The 20441-nt window shown below is 37.5% G+C and overlaps 2 protein-coding genes across 3 annotated transcripts; one reads left to right on the forward strand and one right to left on the reverse strand.

The window, feature by feature from the left end:
* Positions 1–941: 941 nt before the first annotated feature.
* On the forward strand, positions 942–6218 carry rab43 (RAB43, member RAS oncogene family). The gene is made up of 3 exons (XM_052610464.1): positions 942–1385; positions 2682–2865; positions 4064–6218. Exons 1-3 carry the CDS (start codon positions 1197–1199, stop codon positions 4315–4317), a joined length of 627 nt encoding a protein of 208 aa, XP_052466424.1. The 5' UTR covers positions 942–1196; the 3' UTR covers positions 4318–6218.
* A 253-nt stretch (positions 6219–6471) lies between these two features.
* zgc:77375 (uncharacterized protein LOC402927 homolog) lies at positions 6472–20034 on the reverse strand. Of its 2 annotated transcripts, none has more exons than XM_052610463.1 (8): positions 19654–20034; positions 14974–15177; positions 13576–13688; positions 12950–13043; positions 12477–12510; positions 10062–10236; positions 9311–9499; positions 6472–7591 (listed from the first exon to the last, which is right to left on the reverse strand). In XM_052610463.1, the coding sequence occupies exons 1-8, from the start codon at positions 19912–19914 to the stop codon at positions 7192–7194; spliced, it is 1470 nt and encodes a 489-aa protein (XP_052466423.1). In that variant the 5' UTR covers positions 19915–20034; the 3' UTR covers positions 6472–7191. The 2 variants fall into 2 exon arrangements, with proteins under 2 accessions (XP_052466423.1, XP_052466422.1); XM_052610462.1 differs by having other exon boundaries at positions 14974–15180; positions 19654–20023.
* Between the last annotated feature and the right edge of the window lie 407 nt (positions 20035–20441).

The following is a 20441-nucleotide window of genomic DNA, read 5'->3' on the forward strand; positions in this document are numbered from 1 at the left end:
ATTACACAAGTGCAATCAATTTTACATAATGTATCATACATAAACAAAAAAGAAGGGGAAAAAAACAAAAGGCAGAGGAGAAAATGGGTATCAAAAAAGTGTTACAAGGGTATATTATATTATGTAAAATCACATCTCTCATTTGATTGGGTATGCACTATCTATCTATATGGCAATAACCACTGAATATTATCTTTCATAGAACCCCCCAAAAATGTCCCTTTTGTAATAATTTATTTTCTAGATTGAGAAAGTTGACGAATAAGTGTATTACATTTTTTACTTAAAAGTGAAACACTTCAAAAACAGAATTGATATAGTTGGTTTGAACATGACTCATGTGCAAGAGAACCTTTCATCAGACATATCAATCCATGTGGAATAGCCTTTATAACACAGTTAAAGTCTTTAGATGGGACAGGACATTGGTAGATATTCACAAAACATTCATAAGATAACAGATTACCATTAGAGAAACAACAAAACGTTTTTATTAAACCATTTATAATAAAAGACTGATCTACTTCTAATTTTAAAAATATAGGGGAAGTGTTTACAAAACTTTTCCCTTGGTAACAGGGACTGCTGATGAAATTTAATAGGTAATTTACCAGTGGAGTAATTACATTTAATTAAAGAGAAAGAGAGAGAGAGAGGCCACCTTTCCTTCTAAATATACTGTATTGACTGACACACGCGTCTTTTAACCAGTTGATTTCAAATGTTGTTTGTATCATCACAATTGTCCAATTCAGTACTTCAAGATCCTTCCATCACACATTTTCTTTGCCAAAACACATTTCGTCAATTTGTGAGATGTATAATTCCAAATAAAGAAAGTAAAAATCTATATTCTGATGCTTGGATAGATTTGAAAAGCCTTGCAGCGTGGTGACGTGCGCATAAACAAAGTCCACGATTGGTCAACTGGACGCCGACGTCACAATTCCAGCCACAGAATCTCTGTTTCGCTTGTCACAAAGTAACAGTTATAGTTTATCCGGCGATAAAGAGGCGAAGATGTTTGATGTCTAGAGCAGCTAGTGTCTTCTCGTTCTGTCAGGCGCCGCGCGGAGACACCTAAAACAGCGCCGCGGGTGCGCGCGAGCTCTTCCGCGTTGGCGAGCGTCCACGCGAAACAACCGGAGGCAGCGATTATCGGTTTATAGGCGAGCACGCGCTGCACGGCTGACGGCATGTCACTGCTGGACTCTGACGACAGCTACGATTTAGTCTTCAAAATCGTTCTTGTTGGAGATGTCGGTGTCGGCAAAACGTGTGTGGTGCAGCGCTTCAAGAGCGGTATCTTCATGGAGAAACAGGGGAACACGATCGGTGTGGATTTCACCATGAAGACGCTGGAGATCCACGGGAAGAGGGTTAAGGTTAGTACCGCGGTCCGAGAGCTCTTTATAGTTCTGTCTTATGATTAAAGAGCTCATTAAGTGTCTCTTCATTGGCGAGTTTCCTCATAAATCCACATTAGGTCCCAAAAATCTCCTTCGTATGTGTATTGTTGTTACTGTAAGCCTCGTCACATTGATCTAGGGTTTGATTCGAATGATTCATGTTGTTGTTGTTGTTGTTCGTTTTTAAGCTGAGAGGTGTTTTAATAATAACCGCCGCGAGTTTGATGCTTTGTCGGATATCATGTTAACTATTTTAATACGAGGACAGAGCGTTTCCTTTCCACGTTGACACTTTTGACGTGGAGGAATACAAGTGAAAATACTGTGAGGTTTGTTGTTGGCTTTAGGGCTTAAAGTTGTGTCACTGGACAGTTATGCAATAGACAAGGTGCTTGTTAAGCTGTAAACAATGTCTCAATGTCTAATGGACATTATATTCTATAACACGGATGGAAAAATCATAAGCAGAAGCCAAAACACGGACGGTAGTTTCAGCTGGATTTAACAACACAGACTCTTCTGGAGGTCTACCTGGGCTTTTGTTGGTAGTTTGGTAAAAATCTCAACTAAAACTCCTCTTTTCTCTCAGTATTTTCTGTTGACCTCTGATTAAAGTTGTGGTTGTGATACTGCGGTTGTGTTTTATCTTGTTTCCTGAAAGAACTTCACAGAGACGTCTATTTGACGTCTGCAGGATGTGTTTTATAGTGTTTGCTCATCTGCAACACATCTATAAGATTAGCTTCCTATCAGATGTCCATAAGATGTTTATGATTTGGACTGTATGTAAAACTGGCCTCTTAAAGGTACTGTAGTGATGATGTAAATACTGTCCTGACATTAGTCCAGTGTCCGGCCGGCTGTTGGATGCTAGCTCAGCCAGAATGGGACTCCATTGTGAAATCTCACTGTGTGTCATTGGCTGACTCGGCAAACGTCAGCACTTTTTATTGTCCATGTCTAATGTCTTTTACCATGCCAAGATTATCTGCCTAGCTTCTGCTCATGTTCAATCGTTTACTATCTAAATATGCTTTCCATTTACAATAAACTACTGCAAACATCCTCATTGTAGTTTTGAGTTGGGCATGACCAATTCTGTAATTTGTTCCATTGAGATTGAATTATTGACAATGCATTAATTGTATGTACAATTTCAATGTAAATAAGTAGATATTCGTTAAAAAGACAACTGATATAGAGTGTGTGCAATGTATAAGCACGATAGTAGTTCAATACAATAGATGTATAAAATAATACTTTGTGGTATAGTTACAGATTTGGGATACAGCTGGACAGGAGCGGTTTCGCACGATCACACAGAGTTACTACCGCAGCGCCAACGGTGCCATCATCACTTACGACATCACAAAGAGAGCCACTTTCATGTCTGTGCCCAAGTGGATGGAGGATGTGAAGAAATATGGCGGTTCCAACATTGTTCCTCTGTTAATTGGTGAGTGATAAGCTAAAGAATGACTGTGGCTGACATGTTTCCTTTATCAATTGTTATTGCTTTAAAGAAATAGATCACCCTAAAAAAATGTGTTCACCCTCATGTGGATGAGTTTGTTTCTTCATCAGGTGCTGGATTCACCAAACCTTCTTAAGAAGAAATTTCTTCTTAACTGCCGTTTTCTTCTTCTTTTTTAAATTTAGAAAAAATGTAAAGAATATTTTGTATTCCCAAAAATTTATTTGAAGAATATTCGAATCTTTTTTCTTAAGACAAAACCTTAGAAGAATTCAAGTTCTTCGAAAGAATCTTCTTAAAAATGATCGTAATTAACTTCTTAAATTTAGGACAGCCCAAGACTTATCTTAAATCCCAAACAATAATAATTATTTAATGCATTTATTGGGTTATTAAATTAATTGTTATATTTAAGCATTATAACAACAGCTTCATATAATACATATAAGGACTAGGGATGAGCATGAGTTTTCTGAAGGGACAGTGATGACTGATAATATAAACATGATCGCTCATTATTAGCCTGTGTGTGACTGTGACGATGATTTGAAACGTATCGCTGCAGCTTGAGACAGGCTATTTTAAAAGTAAAGAAATGTCTTAATTTATTTCTTAAGAAGATTTTCCTGAATCTGGCCCCAGGTTTGTAGAAATGCAGCATTGCATCACTGTCTCAGCAATGGATGCTCTACAGTGAATGGGTGCCGTCAGAATGAGCTGAATAGAAACATCACAGTAATCCACACCACTCCAGTCCATCAGGTCTTGTGCAGCCAAAGGCTGAAAGAAATCCATCAAGATGTTTTTATCTCAAATCGAGTCCATAATTCATAATAACTCTTCCTCCAGTGAAAAAGTACATATTGTCTGAATCAGGAGAGAAATCTGACCAGATCAAGCACCGTTTCTGAACAAAAACATTCCAAAACATTGATGTTTTTATCAGCTGTTTGGACTCTCATTCTGACGGCACCCATTCACTGCAGAGCATCCATTACTGAGACACTGATGCAATGACACATTTCTACAAACCTGATGAGGAAACAAACTCATCTATATCTGGGATGGACTGAGGGTGAGCAGAATTTCAGCAAATGTGCAGTTTGGGGTGACCTACTCCTTTAAAGAAACTGTTTTAGGAAAATCTGTTAAGCACTGTTAAATACCTTTTGCATCGCAGGTAATAAATCAGACTTGACCGACTTGCGTGAAGTTTCATTTGAGGATGCACAGACCGTGGCTCATCAGCTGGATTTTGTCAGTGCCATCGAGACTTCAGCCAAGGACTCCAGCAATGTGGAAGAGGCGTTTAACCAAATGGCCAGTGAGCTCATTCTCAGACATGGCGGGCCCATGTTCACTGAAAATGTAACAGACAGCTTTAAACTCAGCAGCAAGGACGTGACCAGCGAGGGCTGGGGATGTGGGTGTTGATGACTGTTCAGAAGGCAATAAAGAGCTTTGGTTCTCACTCACTCACTCCGTTATATAAATCGGGTCTTGTCAGGCAGACGCTGAATTTAAAGCAGGAGGATACATGGCTTATAAAAGACCCTCAAAACAGCACCATGTGATTTTATAACTTTACTGTGAAGACACTGGGTAGAGACTATTTTGATTGCCAAGCACAAAATCATAACCAGCCAAAATTCATGCTCAATTATTTTCTTTAAATTTAGGCTTGAAAGGACAAGTATCACAGTGTCAAAAACCAGTAGGAAGTTTCCAATTTGTTTCTCCATTGAACGCACAATTACTGTGAGACGTGACCCAATCAGCCAATCAGATAGTGTTTGAGTTTTAATGTGCAGATATGTGTAGCAGGAATGGACGGGGCTTCCTTGAGCAACGGCTAACAAATAGAAACCAAGCCGTTGAGAAAATATCCCATGGCTGTTAAGGTAACACATGTACATTATACGTGACACATGTACATCTCAGCAGAAGTTTTGTACTGTATGTTTAGGTTTCCCATGGAGCTTATCCAGGAAACACACCATGTGTATTTGAAGCAAATGAAACAAGGCTGTGAGCGATAGAACGTGGACATATTTTTAACGCTTTGTCATCTGTATGATCGACACTGAACTATTTCACATTCCTTTAGTAGTAAATGAAACGTGTCATCTAGTCAGACTAAGGTCCACTGCCTCTTGCTCAATCTTCCTTATAGTTATGTAACTGTTTCAGGACCTTTTGTAACAGCGGCTCAGCAAGACTTAAGTCACTGTCATCAATATTCCTTCATTTTACAGCTACTCAAGATTTTGAGTCCACGTTGAGATGGACATTTGCACCAGAACACCGAGACCAATCCCTTCTGTTCCAGGGGAGAGAGCTTCTGTTAGGTGCATGGGGTTTGTGACCCTCCCTGTCATCTGTGTTGACCAGAGATCTCTCATTCTCCATAGATTTAACTGACCTGAATTCTCAGCAGCCACAGTCCTGAGGCATTTTAACAATGTTTTCAGTACATTTTTAAGATTTAAAGAAAAAGTAAGAGGGCATTCAGAAGTAAAGGTATCAGGTACTGTGGTAAACGAGTGGCCATCCGCAGGTCTCTAGGGTACATTGGTTTGAATACAGTGTGGTTAACGGCTACCATGATACTTTACACTCTAAATATGAACTATTTTGTGTAAATGTGATTTTATAAACTGGCCAATTTGAAAAATGCAACCCTTTTGACCTGACATTTTATCATAGATGTCACATGGGCTTTGTACTGTGCATCGATTTAGTACCACAAAGCCTTGTTAAATAATAAGAGTATAATAAACTAGCTTGCAAAAGCATTTTTTTGATAATATTGTACCATGAAACTAATTTGAGGATTGCACTATTGAATATGGAAGGAACATCAATCCCAAGTAAGCCATTTTACACGCAATAGTGGATTTGTATTTGCCTGCAATATCTTTCTAAGGTTAAGAGCTCAGTTTGGTACTTTTCATATAGCACTATACGTCTTTTAAATCAAGAAAAAAAAATAGGTCTTTTAAATCTAAATATATATTTAGGATATGGTATGGTGGCAGCCTTTGTGTAGTTTTGAAACAATAATTAGCTTTTTCATTATTCAGAATTGTTGAAGTATATGAGTGAAAGAAGACGGTATATGAAATATGATATTGACAGATGTACTGGAAGCTAAATCATTCTTCAGATCATTTATAGTGCCTTTTAAAATTGTAGTATTGTCTTCATGTTATTACTATGCATTATGCTGTGTGTCAATCAGTTCAATGTTTTGAGAAACATGATCAATTTGTATTTGGTAATAAATCGTTCTATTATCTTTTTATCAATAAAATTAACTTGTATGTACGACTAAAGGATTTACTACAAAATTATGTTTTTTATTTAAATGTTTAATTAACTTCTTTAATGGTCACATCACTACCTCCAAGTTCTTAATCAGATATATGTACAGATTATTCCTCAGAGGTTAAACTTAATTTGATTTATAGTTTCAAGTGACAAAACGGACAACTATCTGTCAGCCTTTAATGTACTACCATGATTTTTTTTACCATGAGTTGCACAAGATCATTTACTGATAAAATCCCCCCCAAAAAAGAGAAGAAATCCAAGTGGATGGCTTTTATTTTCTGCAGGTTGTTTTGTCTCAGTGCAAATCTCACCATAATGTTACAGTGTAACAGTAACCAAACAAACATTAAATAAGCTAATAAAAAAAATAATGGAGGCATAACAGTGTAACAGTTACCTGTGTAATAATGGCACAACGAAGATAACAATACTGAACATGATGAATTAATATGAGGTATTACACAAACAACTCCATAAAAATGACCTGTAATGCTAAAACGACAAAACAGCAAGTTACTGTAATATGATGTTAAACTAACTGTGAAAAAAATGATAAAGTACTAATGGTCTATTAAAAAGGCAGACTGATAGCCCTTGCGATCCAGGGGTGCAGAGGAGTACTGCTTCCAGAAGGTCACAGATTCAATCCATTCTGGGCTTCTGCCACAGTTTTCCCTCATGTTATTCCTCCCACATCAGTCTAATCATGACTCAGTGGCCTCTCTACTCACACTAGAGAGTAGAAACTGCAGATCTGTTCAGTCAGAGCGTCTGAAAAATACTGTTGGACCACGAACACTTGACAGGTAAAATGAAATCATGCTATCCAGTAAAGCTAAATGCCTCGAGATCTTTAACGATCGCTCCTGTTTCTCATTGTGCTTCTCTGTGGAGGTCTTCTCCATAAAACAGATACTAAGATGGAAAGGCGGATTCATACAGACTGTTGATATTAACATCACTATATATACGTCACTAAACGGCGGTCCCGAACTTCTCCATCTCAAAGATGAGCTCCACAGCAGCGTCCACGTCCTCCACGATCTTCTCCGGCTCCACCAGAGCGGGGTCGAAGCGGAAGTCACGGTGGCCGTGGAAGACTGTCTCTTTGATGCACTGGCTGGCGTCTTTCGGTAAGTCCATGTGGGGGTTGTAGACGCCTGTGCACACCAGGATGGACTTGCAGGACGTGGCGGAGGGCGACGCAAGCTCACTCTCCCAGCCGTTGTCCATGTCCACCTCCTGAGGGACGCTGGCGGGCGTCCCCGCTCCAGTCACCATGTTTGCCACTGCTTTGGTGGACTTCCTGGCCATGCGCTCATCGAGGTAGCGGTTGTAGAGGTTGGCACCATAAATATCAGTCATCAGGTTGTCCCTAAATGCATATAGAAGATTAGCAATTCATTCCTAAAAATGTCTATTTCTTGAATTTGACAGACACGTTTGGTATTCTGTTTTTTTCTGTCATGGTTGATTTGTTGTACATTTATTATTTGTATTCGTGAATGTATTCAGTTGTTCATAACTGATGTTTGTGAGCGTAAGATGGGGCCCAGCACAGGATATCTGTTGCTTTGTGAATTACTTCAGCTGTCATGTTTCCAGTGCTTATGTAGTGAGTTTTACACCAGGGAAATAAAGAGAAAGGAGTAAAAAAAGTTTGAAGCCAGAACAAGCGTGAGATCAAGAACGGCATCAGTTTTCACAGTTCTAGAGGGCAATAGACTTACAGCAAGAAAACTAAGTGATATGTACAAACTTTCTGTGCTTGGCCTCTAAATATTACTGTCCACAAAATGAGTTGTAGCCCTTAAAGGAGTAGTTCACCCAAAAATTTTCCTCAGTTCATCCCAGATGTAGAGGAGTTTGTTTCTTCATCAGGTTTTCTAGAAATGTGTCATTGCATCAGTGTCTCATCCATGCATGCTCTGCAGTGAATGGGTGCCGTCAGAATGAGAGTCTGATAAAAACATCACAATAATCCACAGCATTCCAGTCCATCAGTGAACATCTGGAGAAGACAAAAGCTGTGTGTTTGTCATGAATTTATCATTTAGGCTTCTGGCTAAAAACAAGACCGTAATCCATAATAACGTTCCTCCAGTGAAACGGTGTTCTGGTCTGAATCAGGAGAGAAATCTGCACAGATCAAGCAGTGTTTAAACGGATCTAAACAAATCTGTGACTAGTTTTATTTTCATTCTTTGAAGCGTTATACATTATGGACTCATATTTTAGATGGAAGCAACTTTTTGAAGCTAAAAACATATTGATGAATTTGCTTATTACTTTCACAAAGCTTTTCGCTGTGTATGTCATTAACTGATGGACTGGAGTGCTGTGGATTATTGTGATGTTTTTATCAGCTGTTTGGACTCTCATTCTGACGGCACCCATTCACTGCAGAGCATCCACTGATGAGACACTGATGCAATGACACATTCTCCAAATCTACATCTTGGATGTTATTTGAAACAACAAATTTCCCTTTTTAGGTGAACTATTCCCCAAACTATTATGATCAGACATGTACTGTGCAAAATTAGAAAATGATGTTAGATTCTTTTACATATATATGTGTGTGTGTGTGTGTTTTAAAACAGTTGTTTTATATATTTTGCTTCAGTGTGCATATGTCATGCTGGGAGAACTACTTGCAATTTTAATAAGAACAGAACTAAAGGATAGTAATATCAAATACTGATTTAGTTGTTAGAAGTTAAGTGATAAAATCTGTCTATGGCATTATTTTTGAAAACACGCTTACTTTATTTTTTTCACAATTGCCTGAAACTTTTCACAATGCTAAATTTCTCCAAGTGTCTTAAGATGTTTCATCTCTTCATTTCATACTGAACAACTCCTAGATCAGGTATGTATGTGGACCATTTGTCAAAAATCTGAATATTTTATTAAAAAAGGAATGTATGGAAAAAATCAAACACGCCTAAGACATTTGCATAGCACTGTATATTTTGCTACGGAAACTGGATATGAGAAATAATATCCAAAGCATAATATGGGGTAGATTTTGTGTTTCATATTTGAGACCCTCTCACATCCGCACTTAGGACAGTTATACAGTGTGTCTCACCCGATAGCATACAGGGATCTGATCGGCGCGCTCCAGCCTCTCTCAGCAGCTTGCTCTCTAATGAGGAACTCAGCAAAGTGGTAGGTGAGTTCACTGGGCTTCCCCATGAGGGCCTCGTACTTCAGGTCTTTGCCAGTGATCTTCTTATAGATGTTCTCCAAACACACCATGAAAGTGCCGTGACCGAATCTGTAGATGGGAGATTGTCAATCTCAGATCTTTGCTCAGTGTGCCACTACTGTTCACTTCAATGCATCATACCTACATTGTCTACGTGTATATATGAGCAGAATGCATTTACCAGCATGTGAGATCCATCATAAAGGTTCCTAAAGTGTGATTTCACAGCGATGCCAAAGAAGAAGAACCTTTCAGTAAACAGCTCTTGAAAGAACCATTACTTTCTTAGTGAACAGAACATTTTAATAATCTAAATAATCTTTTTTACCACTACAAAGAACCGTTGGTGCGATGGAAAGTTTCCATGGCTGTTAAATGTTCTTCATGGAACCATCAGAGCCAATAAAGCTTTATTTTTAAGAGTGTATAAGAGATTCTAAGTCCTTTATGGATGTTGCAACAAGCAAACACAATAAAACTGCTGCTTGAGCACAGTGTCACAAAATGTAAATATGTGTTTAACAGACTTTAAACGTTGAATCAATACAGGAACTGATTTTTCCCTCTGCTTAGAGATATTGACTGGTGTAAGAAGTGTGAGAACTAGCCGCAGTCTCCCCTAATAACTCACCTCGGTGAATGTGCCTCTGCCATCCACATCAGATCCATGTTGCAGGCCAAGAGCGGCAGGTGAGTGGAGTGAGTGGTTTCATAGGCATTGCTCAGATTGCCGTTGGTCAGAAGCACATCGATGATGAGCTGTAAGTTGGTTTCCCATCGAATGGGCTCCCCAAACAGAACTACAGCTAGAGTAACAGGAGAGGAGAGACAATTCAGAAACAAAAACTACACTCTATTATTTATTTGACTACTTTATTGTTTGATTTTTCTTTTATAATACAGGTTCCAGCTTAATAAATATCAAGTACATGTAGACTACCATTCAAAATTTGGGGTCAGTGAGATTTTTTTAATTTGCAAAAACAGTAATATTGTGAAATATTATTATAGCTTTCTAGGTGAAACTCTGTTAAAGTGTGATTTATTCCTTTGATTAAATCTGTATTTTCAGCATCATTCCTCCAGTCTTCAGTGTCACATGATCTTCAGAAATCAGAATAATATGAGGATTTACTGCTCAAGAAACATTTCTGATTATTATCAATGTTGAACACTGTCGTGCTGCCCAATGTTTTTGTGGAAACCATGATGCATTTTATTTTTCAGGATTCTCTGATGCTAGAGTTCAAAAGAACAGCAGTCATTTGAAATAGAAATCTTTTGTAAAATTATAAATGTCTTACATGCTTTCGTTTAAAGACTACAAGAACACATTTTTTTTTTAAATATAATTTTGTACGGAGCCCCGCACATGACATGCAAGAAAAAATAAATAAATTGTGCGCAAGATTTACTAATTAGTTCCCTCAATTTACTAAAACGTGCACTCGATTACTATTGATTTCCCTCGATTTACTATTGCATTCGCTTGATTTATAAATTGTGCGCACGATTTAGCAAATCGAGCGAACGCAATAGTAAATTGAGGGAACGAATTAGTAAATCTTGCGCACAATTTATTTATTTTTTCTTGCATGTCATGTGCGGGGCTCTGTAATTTTGTGCATGTATCAAAAAATAATAATAATAAATATAGCTGCAAGCAGCAATTACGGGGCCAAGCACTCCAACGGTAAATTTAGGAGGTAAGCATGGCATGGAGCATCACACCAAATTCATTAATGAGCGATAACAGAAATTTTAGTATTATTGTAATTTAAATGGCTAAAAAAATCAAATACAACCTCTAGTAGCATGATTACTTGGCTTATCAAGTTTGACCAATTATGGCGCGGTTATCAAATCAATTTGATGTACTCTGTGTGACGTGTCAATGACACACGCAAAGTTGGGTGTCAATATGCCAAGCCATTGCAGAGATAAAGCCTGAAGGGTCATTTGGGCATCATGCCTCAAATTCGTCGCTGTGGTGTGCAACAACGGTTTTGTTTCAAAATATTTTGAGTACATTCAGGGGATGGTGTTGTTGGCACATTCTGAGTTTCGTAATATTACACCAATCCATTTGTTTCTAAACTTCTCACGCTCCTTCAGGACATTGTGCTGATGACCCATACCATGTTTCGTAACAATCCGTTGATGCGTTCTTAAAATACAGCATTTTAGCACAAAATTCAAAATGGCTGACAGTCAAAATGGCCGAATTGGTGAAATTGGATATCAGTTGACTCAGCATGTTGCCCTGAATCTAACATGATCAATATGATTTTTGGATAAACTGTTAAGCAAAAATAATAATTTTTCATATCTCCGTACCAGTAGGTGGCGCTGCGTCGAAATGCAGCATGTAGCCTCAGGTCATGCTTGTTATAACTTGTTCCAAGTTTGGTCTGAATACGATAAATCGTTGCAGAGATACAGCCTTACGACTGTTTTTGAAAGCGCTATGTAAAAGTTGCCCGAGTGTTTATCGGAAACAGTTTGACGATTCTATTTGAATTCCATAACTTTTGGTCAGCACTGACTGAAGATGATCTGGTACAATTTTCGTGTAAATCGGACCAACCTTCTAGGACGAGTTCGAAAAAGTACGTTTTTAAAAAAGTTCAAAATGGCGGCCATATTTCTATGACGGAAAATGACTTCATATGGTGCAATCAAATCGATAATCGAATTTTGTTGATTGGCCTTACGGTTCAAAATATAAAGTGAAAATTTGGACAGTTGGTGGCGCTAGAGGGAATGACTTAGACACACCAAAATTGGTGTACTTAATGTTGGCACTGTCCTCTATCAGAATGTCAAACCATTACAACTTTCCCGCAATCGGTTCTATGGGCTGCCATAGACTCCTAGTCGGAAGAAGGAATAATAATAAGAAGAACGGGAACAAATACAATAGGTGCCTACGCACCTTCGTTGCTTGGCCCCTAATTATTGGTAAAGCTATATATGGTTAAAGTAGAACCATGCCATGTTTCACAGTGAAGCACCAAATCAGCAAAACTATCCAGAAATATCTTACCTTCAACTCTGGGGAGGTTCACCACAGGTGAAGACTGAAACAACAAGGAAAGTATCCTCTATTATACGTCATAAACTATCCAGCAACTGATTCCCTCATAGAACAAAAGCTTTGTTATGAGACTATATACAAGTACAAACCATTTTAAATTCTTCAAATACACATTCAAAATCTGTGAATTCAGCATAATCCTCTATTCTTGTGTTTTATCCTATGAATAACCTCCTCATCACTGCCTCTGGCCAATCTCTTCACATTACATCAGTGTTTCACCTGCTCTAACCTGACCTGACGGGGAATAACACAAGCACATTCTGCAGAAACCTAGGAAGAGTGTCTCTGCCCTGAAGAATCAATGTCAGAACTGGTTACAAAATAAAGTTAATTTAGTAAATAATAATCAAAAGATACAAAGCAGACCAAATGTTTACATCCGTCGTCATTTATATAAGATGTGTAACTTAACGACTCACGGGTAGTTTGGGCCGTCTGTTGTGGTCCACCATGTCCAGCAGAGGGAAAGATTCACGCAGCATGTCGATACTGACCACGTTTGTGAAGCCCACACTGATTCAGTGAGTCAAGAATTCATCTGACACGTGGATTAACCTAAAAGTCATTATCACTGTTTTAATGATTCAAATCCATTTGTATTCACAAACAAATACAGGAGATTTGGGGGATTACGATAATCCTTTATCCTCGTGGAAAGCTTGTGAATACTATCACATTATAATACAGGCGCATCTAATGATACCACTGAGCTGCTGGTCATAATCACACAGACCACAGATAACGGCTTTCTCTCAGAGGTCATTCACATCCCTGTTCAAATCTGGGATTGTTTCATTTGTTTCGCTCATGTCCTAGCTGTCCATCCTGCTGTCATTAATCCAAGCACTTGTTACACAACTCCAGAAACTCATGTTTGGCCGTCTTCTACCATGTGGCTTTGTTCAAACTAGGGCAACAGGATTTGGCCAAAAATCCCAGTGTGGTTGTTTTTACAAACCTCTTGCGCTCTGTATATTTATTTCACTAAAAAGCAGCCATCGGGTCAACAGAGAGGAAGCTGAAGACACTGGTAAGGGAAGGATACTTTTTGGCGATGTCGAGCACAGGACCTTGTCCGGACACCAGCACGTACTTGTCGTGATATTTCTTGAACATTCGCAAAGGGCTGTGAGACATCATGACCTGGTCTTGCGATATCTACAAATCAAACAAGCAGATTAACATCCAGATCAATAGTTGAAAACCATACATAAATGCTTTATGGTTTGGTGCAATGACCAAACCCAGAGGATTCTAGGGATGAAACGGTTATCAGTTTGACAATAAACCACAATATTTGAATTCTCATTAAAGCCATCTTTGATTGTCCTGAATTGCTCAGCATTGAGCAAGTGTACTGTAAGATAAAGCAGTGTTTAAAGTGCAGTGGTTACTGTAAACAGCTCTATTTCTGCTGTGCCACCAGTGCCATCTTCTGGCAGACAGAGGATATACACTTTTATTCTGCTGATTGTGTTCAGACCCACTGGTTCATGGAAAAAAAACTAATGTGCACTGATAAAAATTGTTTGTGTTGATGCAAATAGTACATAAAAACTAATGTAATTTTTTACATTAATTTATATCAGGCAACAATTAATTTTTTTTTAAAGTAAATTCTATATTAGTACTCAATTTATGCTTGTAGAAGTTAAAGTTTGAACTTATAAGTATTTGTTACTTTGAATTGTTATGTTTACAAGGATTCTTTAAGTAAATACCAAAATTATGATCCCATATTTCCCATCATGCCCTGGGGCAGAAATAATTAAAAAGGTTAAATGTTTCAATGTTTTCGAGTTGTATTTACACCGTTTTATGGTTGCTTTTGTTGTTAGGTTTAGTAACTTACTGTTTTGTGATATCTGGTGTTCATTTTCTACACAAACAAACACTATTCACTAATAATTACACTGAGTGGGCATATTATGTTAAAAGAATAGCAAGCTGTCTACTTGCTTATTTACTGATTTGACTGAATTCAATACTTAAATTTTAAAATATTTGTTTTGCGAAAACTTGCACAAAATAAAAAATAAACCAGTATTGTTTTTTTTTTCAGTGTAGTGAACTACTACAGTGATAAACATTACTTAAGTAAAATTTACAAACAAAGAGTCAATAAAAATTTACTGGGAATTCCAAACTTAACTTAGAAAATTATATTTAAAGCTACTAATAATTATGTTTAGGCTTTTACTTTCCAATTTTCTTGAGTTATTATTGTTTTCAAGCTTTTTTCAAGTAAATCCTACTCAATCAAAACAGTGTTCGTTCAAAAATCTCAACACTTATTAAAGCAGTCTATGTAGAAAAGTTCATGGAGGAGATCAAATGTCAACATATCAAGGCTACTTTGATTCATCATGCCTTCAGTGAACTGAGAATCAAGCTGAATGGAAACACACAGTTGCAGTGCATGCATGAAGCGAGCAGGACTCACAGGAACACCCAGTATGTGAGACAGCTGATCGGCCTTCTTCTGTCGTAAACAGTTGCCAGCGTTGGTGACAAAGACAACCGGAACCACAAACTGTCCATTTGCGTCCACCAGCTTCTGGAAAGCTCTCTTTGCTGCTGGGATGGGGGTCTTTCCTCGCACCAAGACGCCATCGATGTCGAACAGCAACCCAAAGCTCGGCTCAGACTGCTGAGGAGATTACAACATCAGGAAGAGGAATTAAAGGAAGTGATGCACACAGGACTAGGTTTTGCACATGATTGTTATTGCTGTAAGTCACTCAAAGTATACTAAGCTTGTCTGTGCTCCACTGTCAGGCCCCTAAAGACAGATGCTTCGCTCACGCTGCTGTTTCGAAGCCAAACCGTGCCCTGAACACTGAGCAACTGTGCAATGTGTGCACCATTACAGCCCAGTTTAAGAGTATAATGCCTTTGTGTGCACCTGGGAATCTCGTATCTCTGACTGTAATCACAATTGTTACACATTCAAGTTGAAAAAAATAACATGGAACAAGTTTTTATTTTATTTTAAAATAATTATTATTACTATTATTATTGTTGTTGTTGTGTGTGTGTTTTCGGGTTTTTAAAATATGTTTAGATTGTATTAATTTTTATCTCATTTTTTGTTCTGGTTATTATAGTACATCAAGTTAAACTAAATGAAAATGAGAAATGTGTAATAAAAAAGTTTCAGTTAAAAGTAATAACCCTGCATGGAAGCAGTGAAAAAAAAAGAAAGAAAAACGTATATATATATATATATATATATGTATATTATGAACATTAAACCCAAATAACTACATTTCGAGTTCAAAATGAAGACAAATATTTATTTCTGTTACTTATTACAATAATAGCAGTGTATGTTTTTGTTACATAAAGCAATGCACGAGTGACTGAGTGAGTGACTCACTTGACACCTTCATATATATATATATATATATCCTTTATAATAAATCGATTTTGATTTGGGGATGAAATAGTTCTTGTCAGGTGTCATGAGATTCAGTCATAAAGTGACTCTTTGACTAAAGGTGCGATCACATTTAGAGAAATCCATTCATTTCAACGGGAATCTACACAATCAGGAGTTTCACGTGAGAACAAAAGATTTCGCAACAGCCTCAAGTTTGCCAGAGAAAGTTCCACGTAAATAAAAGTGTTTAGTCCATTTATTTTAAGGTGTCCTTTATACAATGTAATTACACAAAGAAGTGTATTGATGTTTTAAAACATAACATGATAACATAAATATAATTAATTAACATCATGTGTTTACTTTAGGTTTGGGGTTTTAGTGTTAGGTGCTTGTAATTAAACATTATTTACTGTTATAACTGTTTTACATGTAAAGAAAGCGATACCGAATGTTTAAATTGATGCTTTGGCAAAATGTAATAAAGATATAATAAAATGAAAACATTATCTAACTGAATAAAATACTAGGCCGCCTACACAATGCATAACCTCATTCCAAGATTTCTCTTTCCCAAGTCAGATTAGATGGCACATGATTACGCACAAGAGAAGATGATGCTGCGTCACACTTGACCCCCGCTGGACATTTGTCCCTAACATGTCTTCAGTCTGTGATCACTTGAGGATTACGGCCGGTTCGCTTCAGTCTGCTCAAATAAAACAGCTGCACTTGCCCTTAGGGAGCTTTAGTGTTTCTCTCTCTGTAAAAAGCCATCGATGTCACTCCGGCTCTTACATATGACAGAAGACTAGACTTTACAAACAGAGCACAGCAAGGCCATAGCAACTGCATGATGTTTATTATCCAGACAGACTTTCTGTTTTTCTTAAGATACACACATCTTCAGTATGAGGAAGAGGTTTGGCTTCACTGTGTGTCTAATGAATCGCATGATCAACAAACAAACTGCTGAGACCTTGATAACAGACACACGCTTTTACTTTTGATATTGACTTCAAAAATTATAGTCAATTCAGTGTTATTTCAGATACGATTCATCTTTTAGGAACATTTTAAATATTTTTTCTTTCATTCTACATTTTTTTACACTTTTACATATATATATATGGTCACAATTTTACATACTCTTTGTGGTATCTGCAAAATGTTAACTTTGCACATGTTAGAGAACTGTGGCATTCAGGGCCGGACTGAGATTCATATGTCAACAAAATTCATAAACATAGCAGGGCTGTCAAAATGGCTGAAAAACTAAATTCGAATTTTGTAATTAAATATTATCAATATTCAAATTATATTCAAATTTAATTTCAGTTAGCGGGAAAAAACTCTTTTGGCTTCTCACCTGAGGCCACAAGAGGAGGCATTGAGCTAAATATTAGCAATGCACGTTTCTGCAAAGCATTAGATTAACACAACTATCTTTGCGTAATGTTTAATGCGTTCTAATGTTTATAAACCATATATAATTAATAAAGCTGCTTAAAACAATTAGAATCAAATCAGCAACATGTATGTATGTATAGTTTGATATAAAGAACCAAAAACTAATCACAAAGAGTCATTTTTCATTTAAAAACACGAGATGCGGTGGGACGGGAGTCTCGAGACATGTTTTTATTAAGTTGAACTTAATACTTTAAACCTGAACTATAAACACGAGAGTGCAACGGTGAGAGATATTCCTCCAGAAAATGTGATGAATATGTGTTGTGTGTGAACAGCTTGGTTTCAGTTTTGATGTAAACAACATCTTCTCTGCATCAATGTTCCCTTTTTCTGAATGAACTGTGTAACAGCACTGGATCTAGTGAGTTCAACTGGATAAGCTAACAAAACATTCAAATGCAATGACACTTACATCATCATCGCATCTTGAAATCTGGATTTTTATTTCAAATTCAATGAATATTCAAAATTCGATTTTATTTGTTATTTTTTTTACAGCCCTAAGATGTAAAGATCTCAACAGGAAGTCGGCCATTCAGGGTTTTGTGAAAACCACACGCGTTGGCATTTGCAATACTCCTTCTTGGATTTTCTACTGAAACTTGGTCAACATGACCTCAAGAAATAGGGGATGCAAAATTGCCAAGGGTTTTTTGAGATCTCGAATCGTTTGGCCGTGGTGAGGCGACAAATTTGTGATGAGAAATGATAAACAGAAAGTGTCTAATAACTATTGCACACATTGTCAGATTTTGATCGAGCAGTTTGTTGTATTAGGGAGATCACACAGATGTAATCATCAGGAGTCATAGTAACTTATATTCAAGTTATAGTGCCACCAACTGGCAGCAAGAAGTGTGTCATTTTTAAAATGCTTTGAAATCAGCCTGTAATTTTTCCTTGATTTTCTTCAAACTTCATCAGAATTATGTCAAAACATTCACAAGCTGCAAAGGGATTCTTGATATCTTAAAAACTATTTCTAAACCTCTAACAGCTTTAGAAATTCATGATATTCCACACATCTGTATTAATGATAGCATCGGCCATCTCATTGGCTCACCTATCATCATCTCATTTTTGATTTCAGCGAATCAGTTCAAGTGAACACACACAACCTGGTAATATTCATGAACCCGGCTGCACATTAATTATTATTAGTAGTAGTATCTTATCAGTAGTATTGTTACTTTCTCCCAATTTTTTTACAGAAACACTGAATGACCAATAAAAGCATCCCCACCAGCCCTAAGTTCAGTTAAAATGACTAATTTGTATTCATACATGGTTAGCACGATTTAATTCTAATTACTAAACTTATATTATTAAATAATAATTGATTGATTATCATGTTATACTGCTTTACTGACTGATGTTAAAAGTGCATTTTCAGATCATTAAAAAGCTGTCATTTTACAAACCTTTAATATATATATATATATATATATAAAACGAAATTCTATATATATACAGTATTTCAATCTGGCCAGAAAAATAAAAAATATACTGTCCAATGCCGATTCAAGTGTCAAGGTGTCTGTAGAGGATTGCAGAGGGGTTTTGCCTGTTGTGCCACCAGGTATTTGATTGTGCCAATGGGCTTGGGCCCGTCATCACTGTTTGCATATTAATAAAATATTGAAAATTAATATACTTTTTTTGTTTTTTTAGCTATCAGACATATGAACTAGTCAGAATATAATCTGTAATGTATTATAACAAAAAACTATTGACAGATCATGCAAGCATATGGTACTGCTTTTGCTCAGAGCTACAAAATACTAACTTTGTAGTTACACTGTAATGACATAAACAAGAGGACAGGATCAAAATATAATGTTAGGCATTTAAAATGCAGTAACTGGGGATATTGTTAGATGTCAGGGCACTGCTTGTGAATCTAAAGCACTGCAGACAGTGTGAGTCTCAGTGTGACACACGGATCAATAACTCCACAGCTGTACACTGTGTGCCTTAAACCCGAGAGGAACCACACGCTTTCAGCAGGACTCGAGAAATCACGCTCCACTAGTGACGGAGCAAATACACACATTCATCAAGAACTTAGAGGGGGGGGATGAAAGAAAAAGAGTTCATCCTCAAGCGAGATCCTCCCTGTGGAATAACAATTAGGAAATGTAAAAGCCCCCAGACACGGACTGAACAAGCATTACTGACAGTTAAACGCTCCTGTTTTAAATGGACACTAACAATGGATCCAGCAAACATCACATGATGCTGATGTAGGAATGTAAACACGTCCTCTACCTTACTGCAGAGTCCGCGTCTCCCCAGCGTCGCGACGCGCTGCTGCCGCACATGTCGCGAGCCCGCGCCGCTCGCAGACCTCAGCAACGCGTTCAGAAACATCTTCATTTCGATGCGACGCTTTTCTGGCCGGAGTCGACTGCGTCCAGTGTCTCCATGAAGCTTTGTAGCGGTGTGATGTGACGACAGAGAGGAGGTGGTCCGAGTCCAGCAGGAAACACAGCCCTCTCGCCGGCAAACGGGGAAATGAGACACCCCCATCCACACTGAACCAACCTCCCCTAGATAGACCACACTGCTGTTCACTTCGAGACGCTAGCCGTCTTACATTAGCAATAGATGGTCCCACAAAGATAAACCGTCTTTATTAAAAAGAAAACATGGTGATTTGGAGGGGGAGGGTGTACTAATCGAAACAAAGCCTACTACTGCGGCAGATGTGGAAGTAGGCTACTAGTGACGTCATCTACACTAAAACACGTGATTTTAAAATAATGAATCCAATAAATAAAAGAAAACACGAATCTTAAGGTGAGGAAATGGTTTCTTTCTGTTACTTTAAACTTGCGTTCTGTATTTATATTTATTTATTAATTGTTTTACACACTTAAAATATCAGCAACTATTAGAAACTACTACTAATAAAGAGTTATTATAACTTTATATAGCCTAAAGATGAAGAACAAATTGTGTCTATATAAAGTCAATAACCACAGATAACACTGATGCCAAGTTCCTAAGTGCATCTATCAATCAATAAAATAAAATCAGAGCTCAGAGATGATTCC

The sequence above is a fragment of the Carassius gibelio genome, chromosome A11 (genome assembly GCF_023724105.1).
Source record: "Carassius gibelio isolate Cgi1373 ecotype wild population from Czech Republic chromosome A11, carGib1.2-hapl.c, whole genome shotgun sequence".
Lineage (NCBI taxonomy): Eukaryota > Metazoa > Chordata > Actinopteri > Cypriniformes > Cyprinidae > Carassius > Carassius gibelio.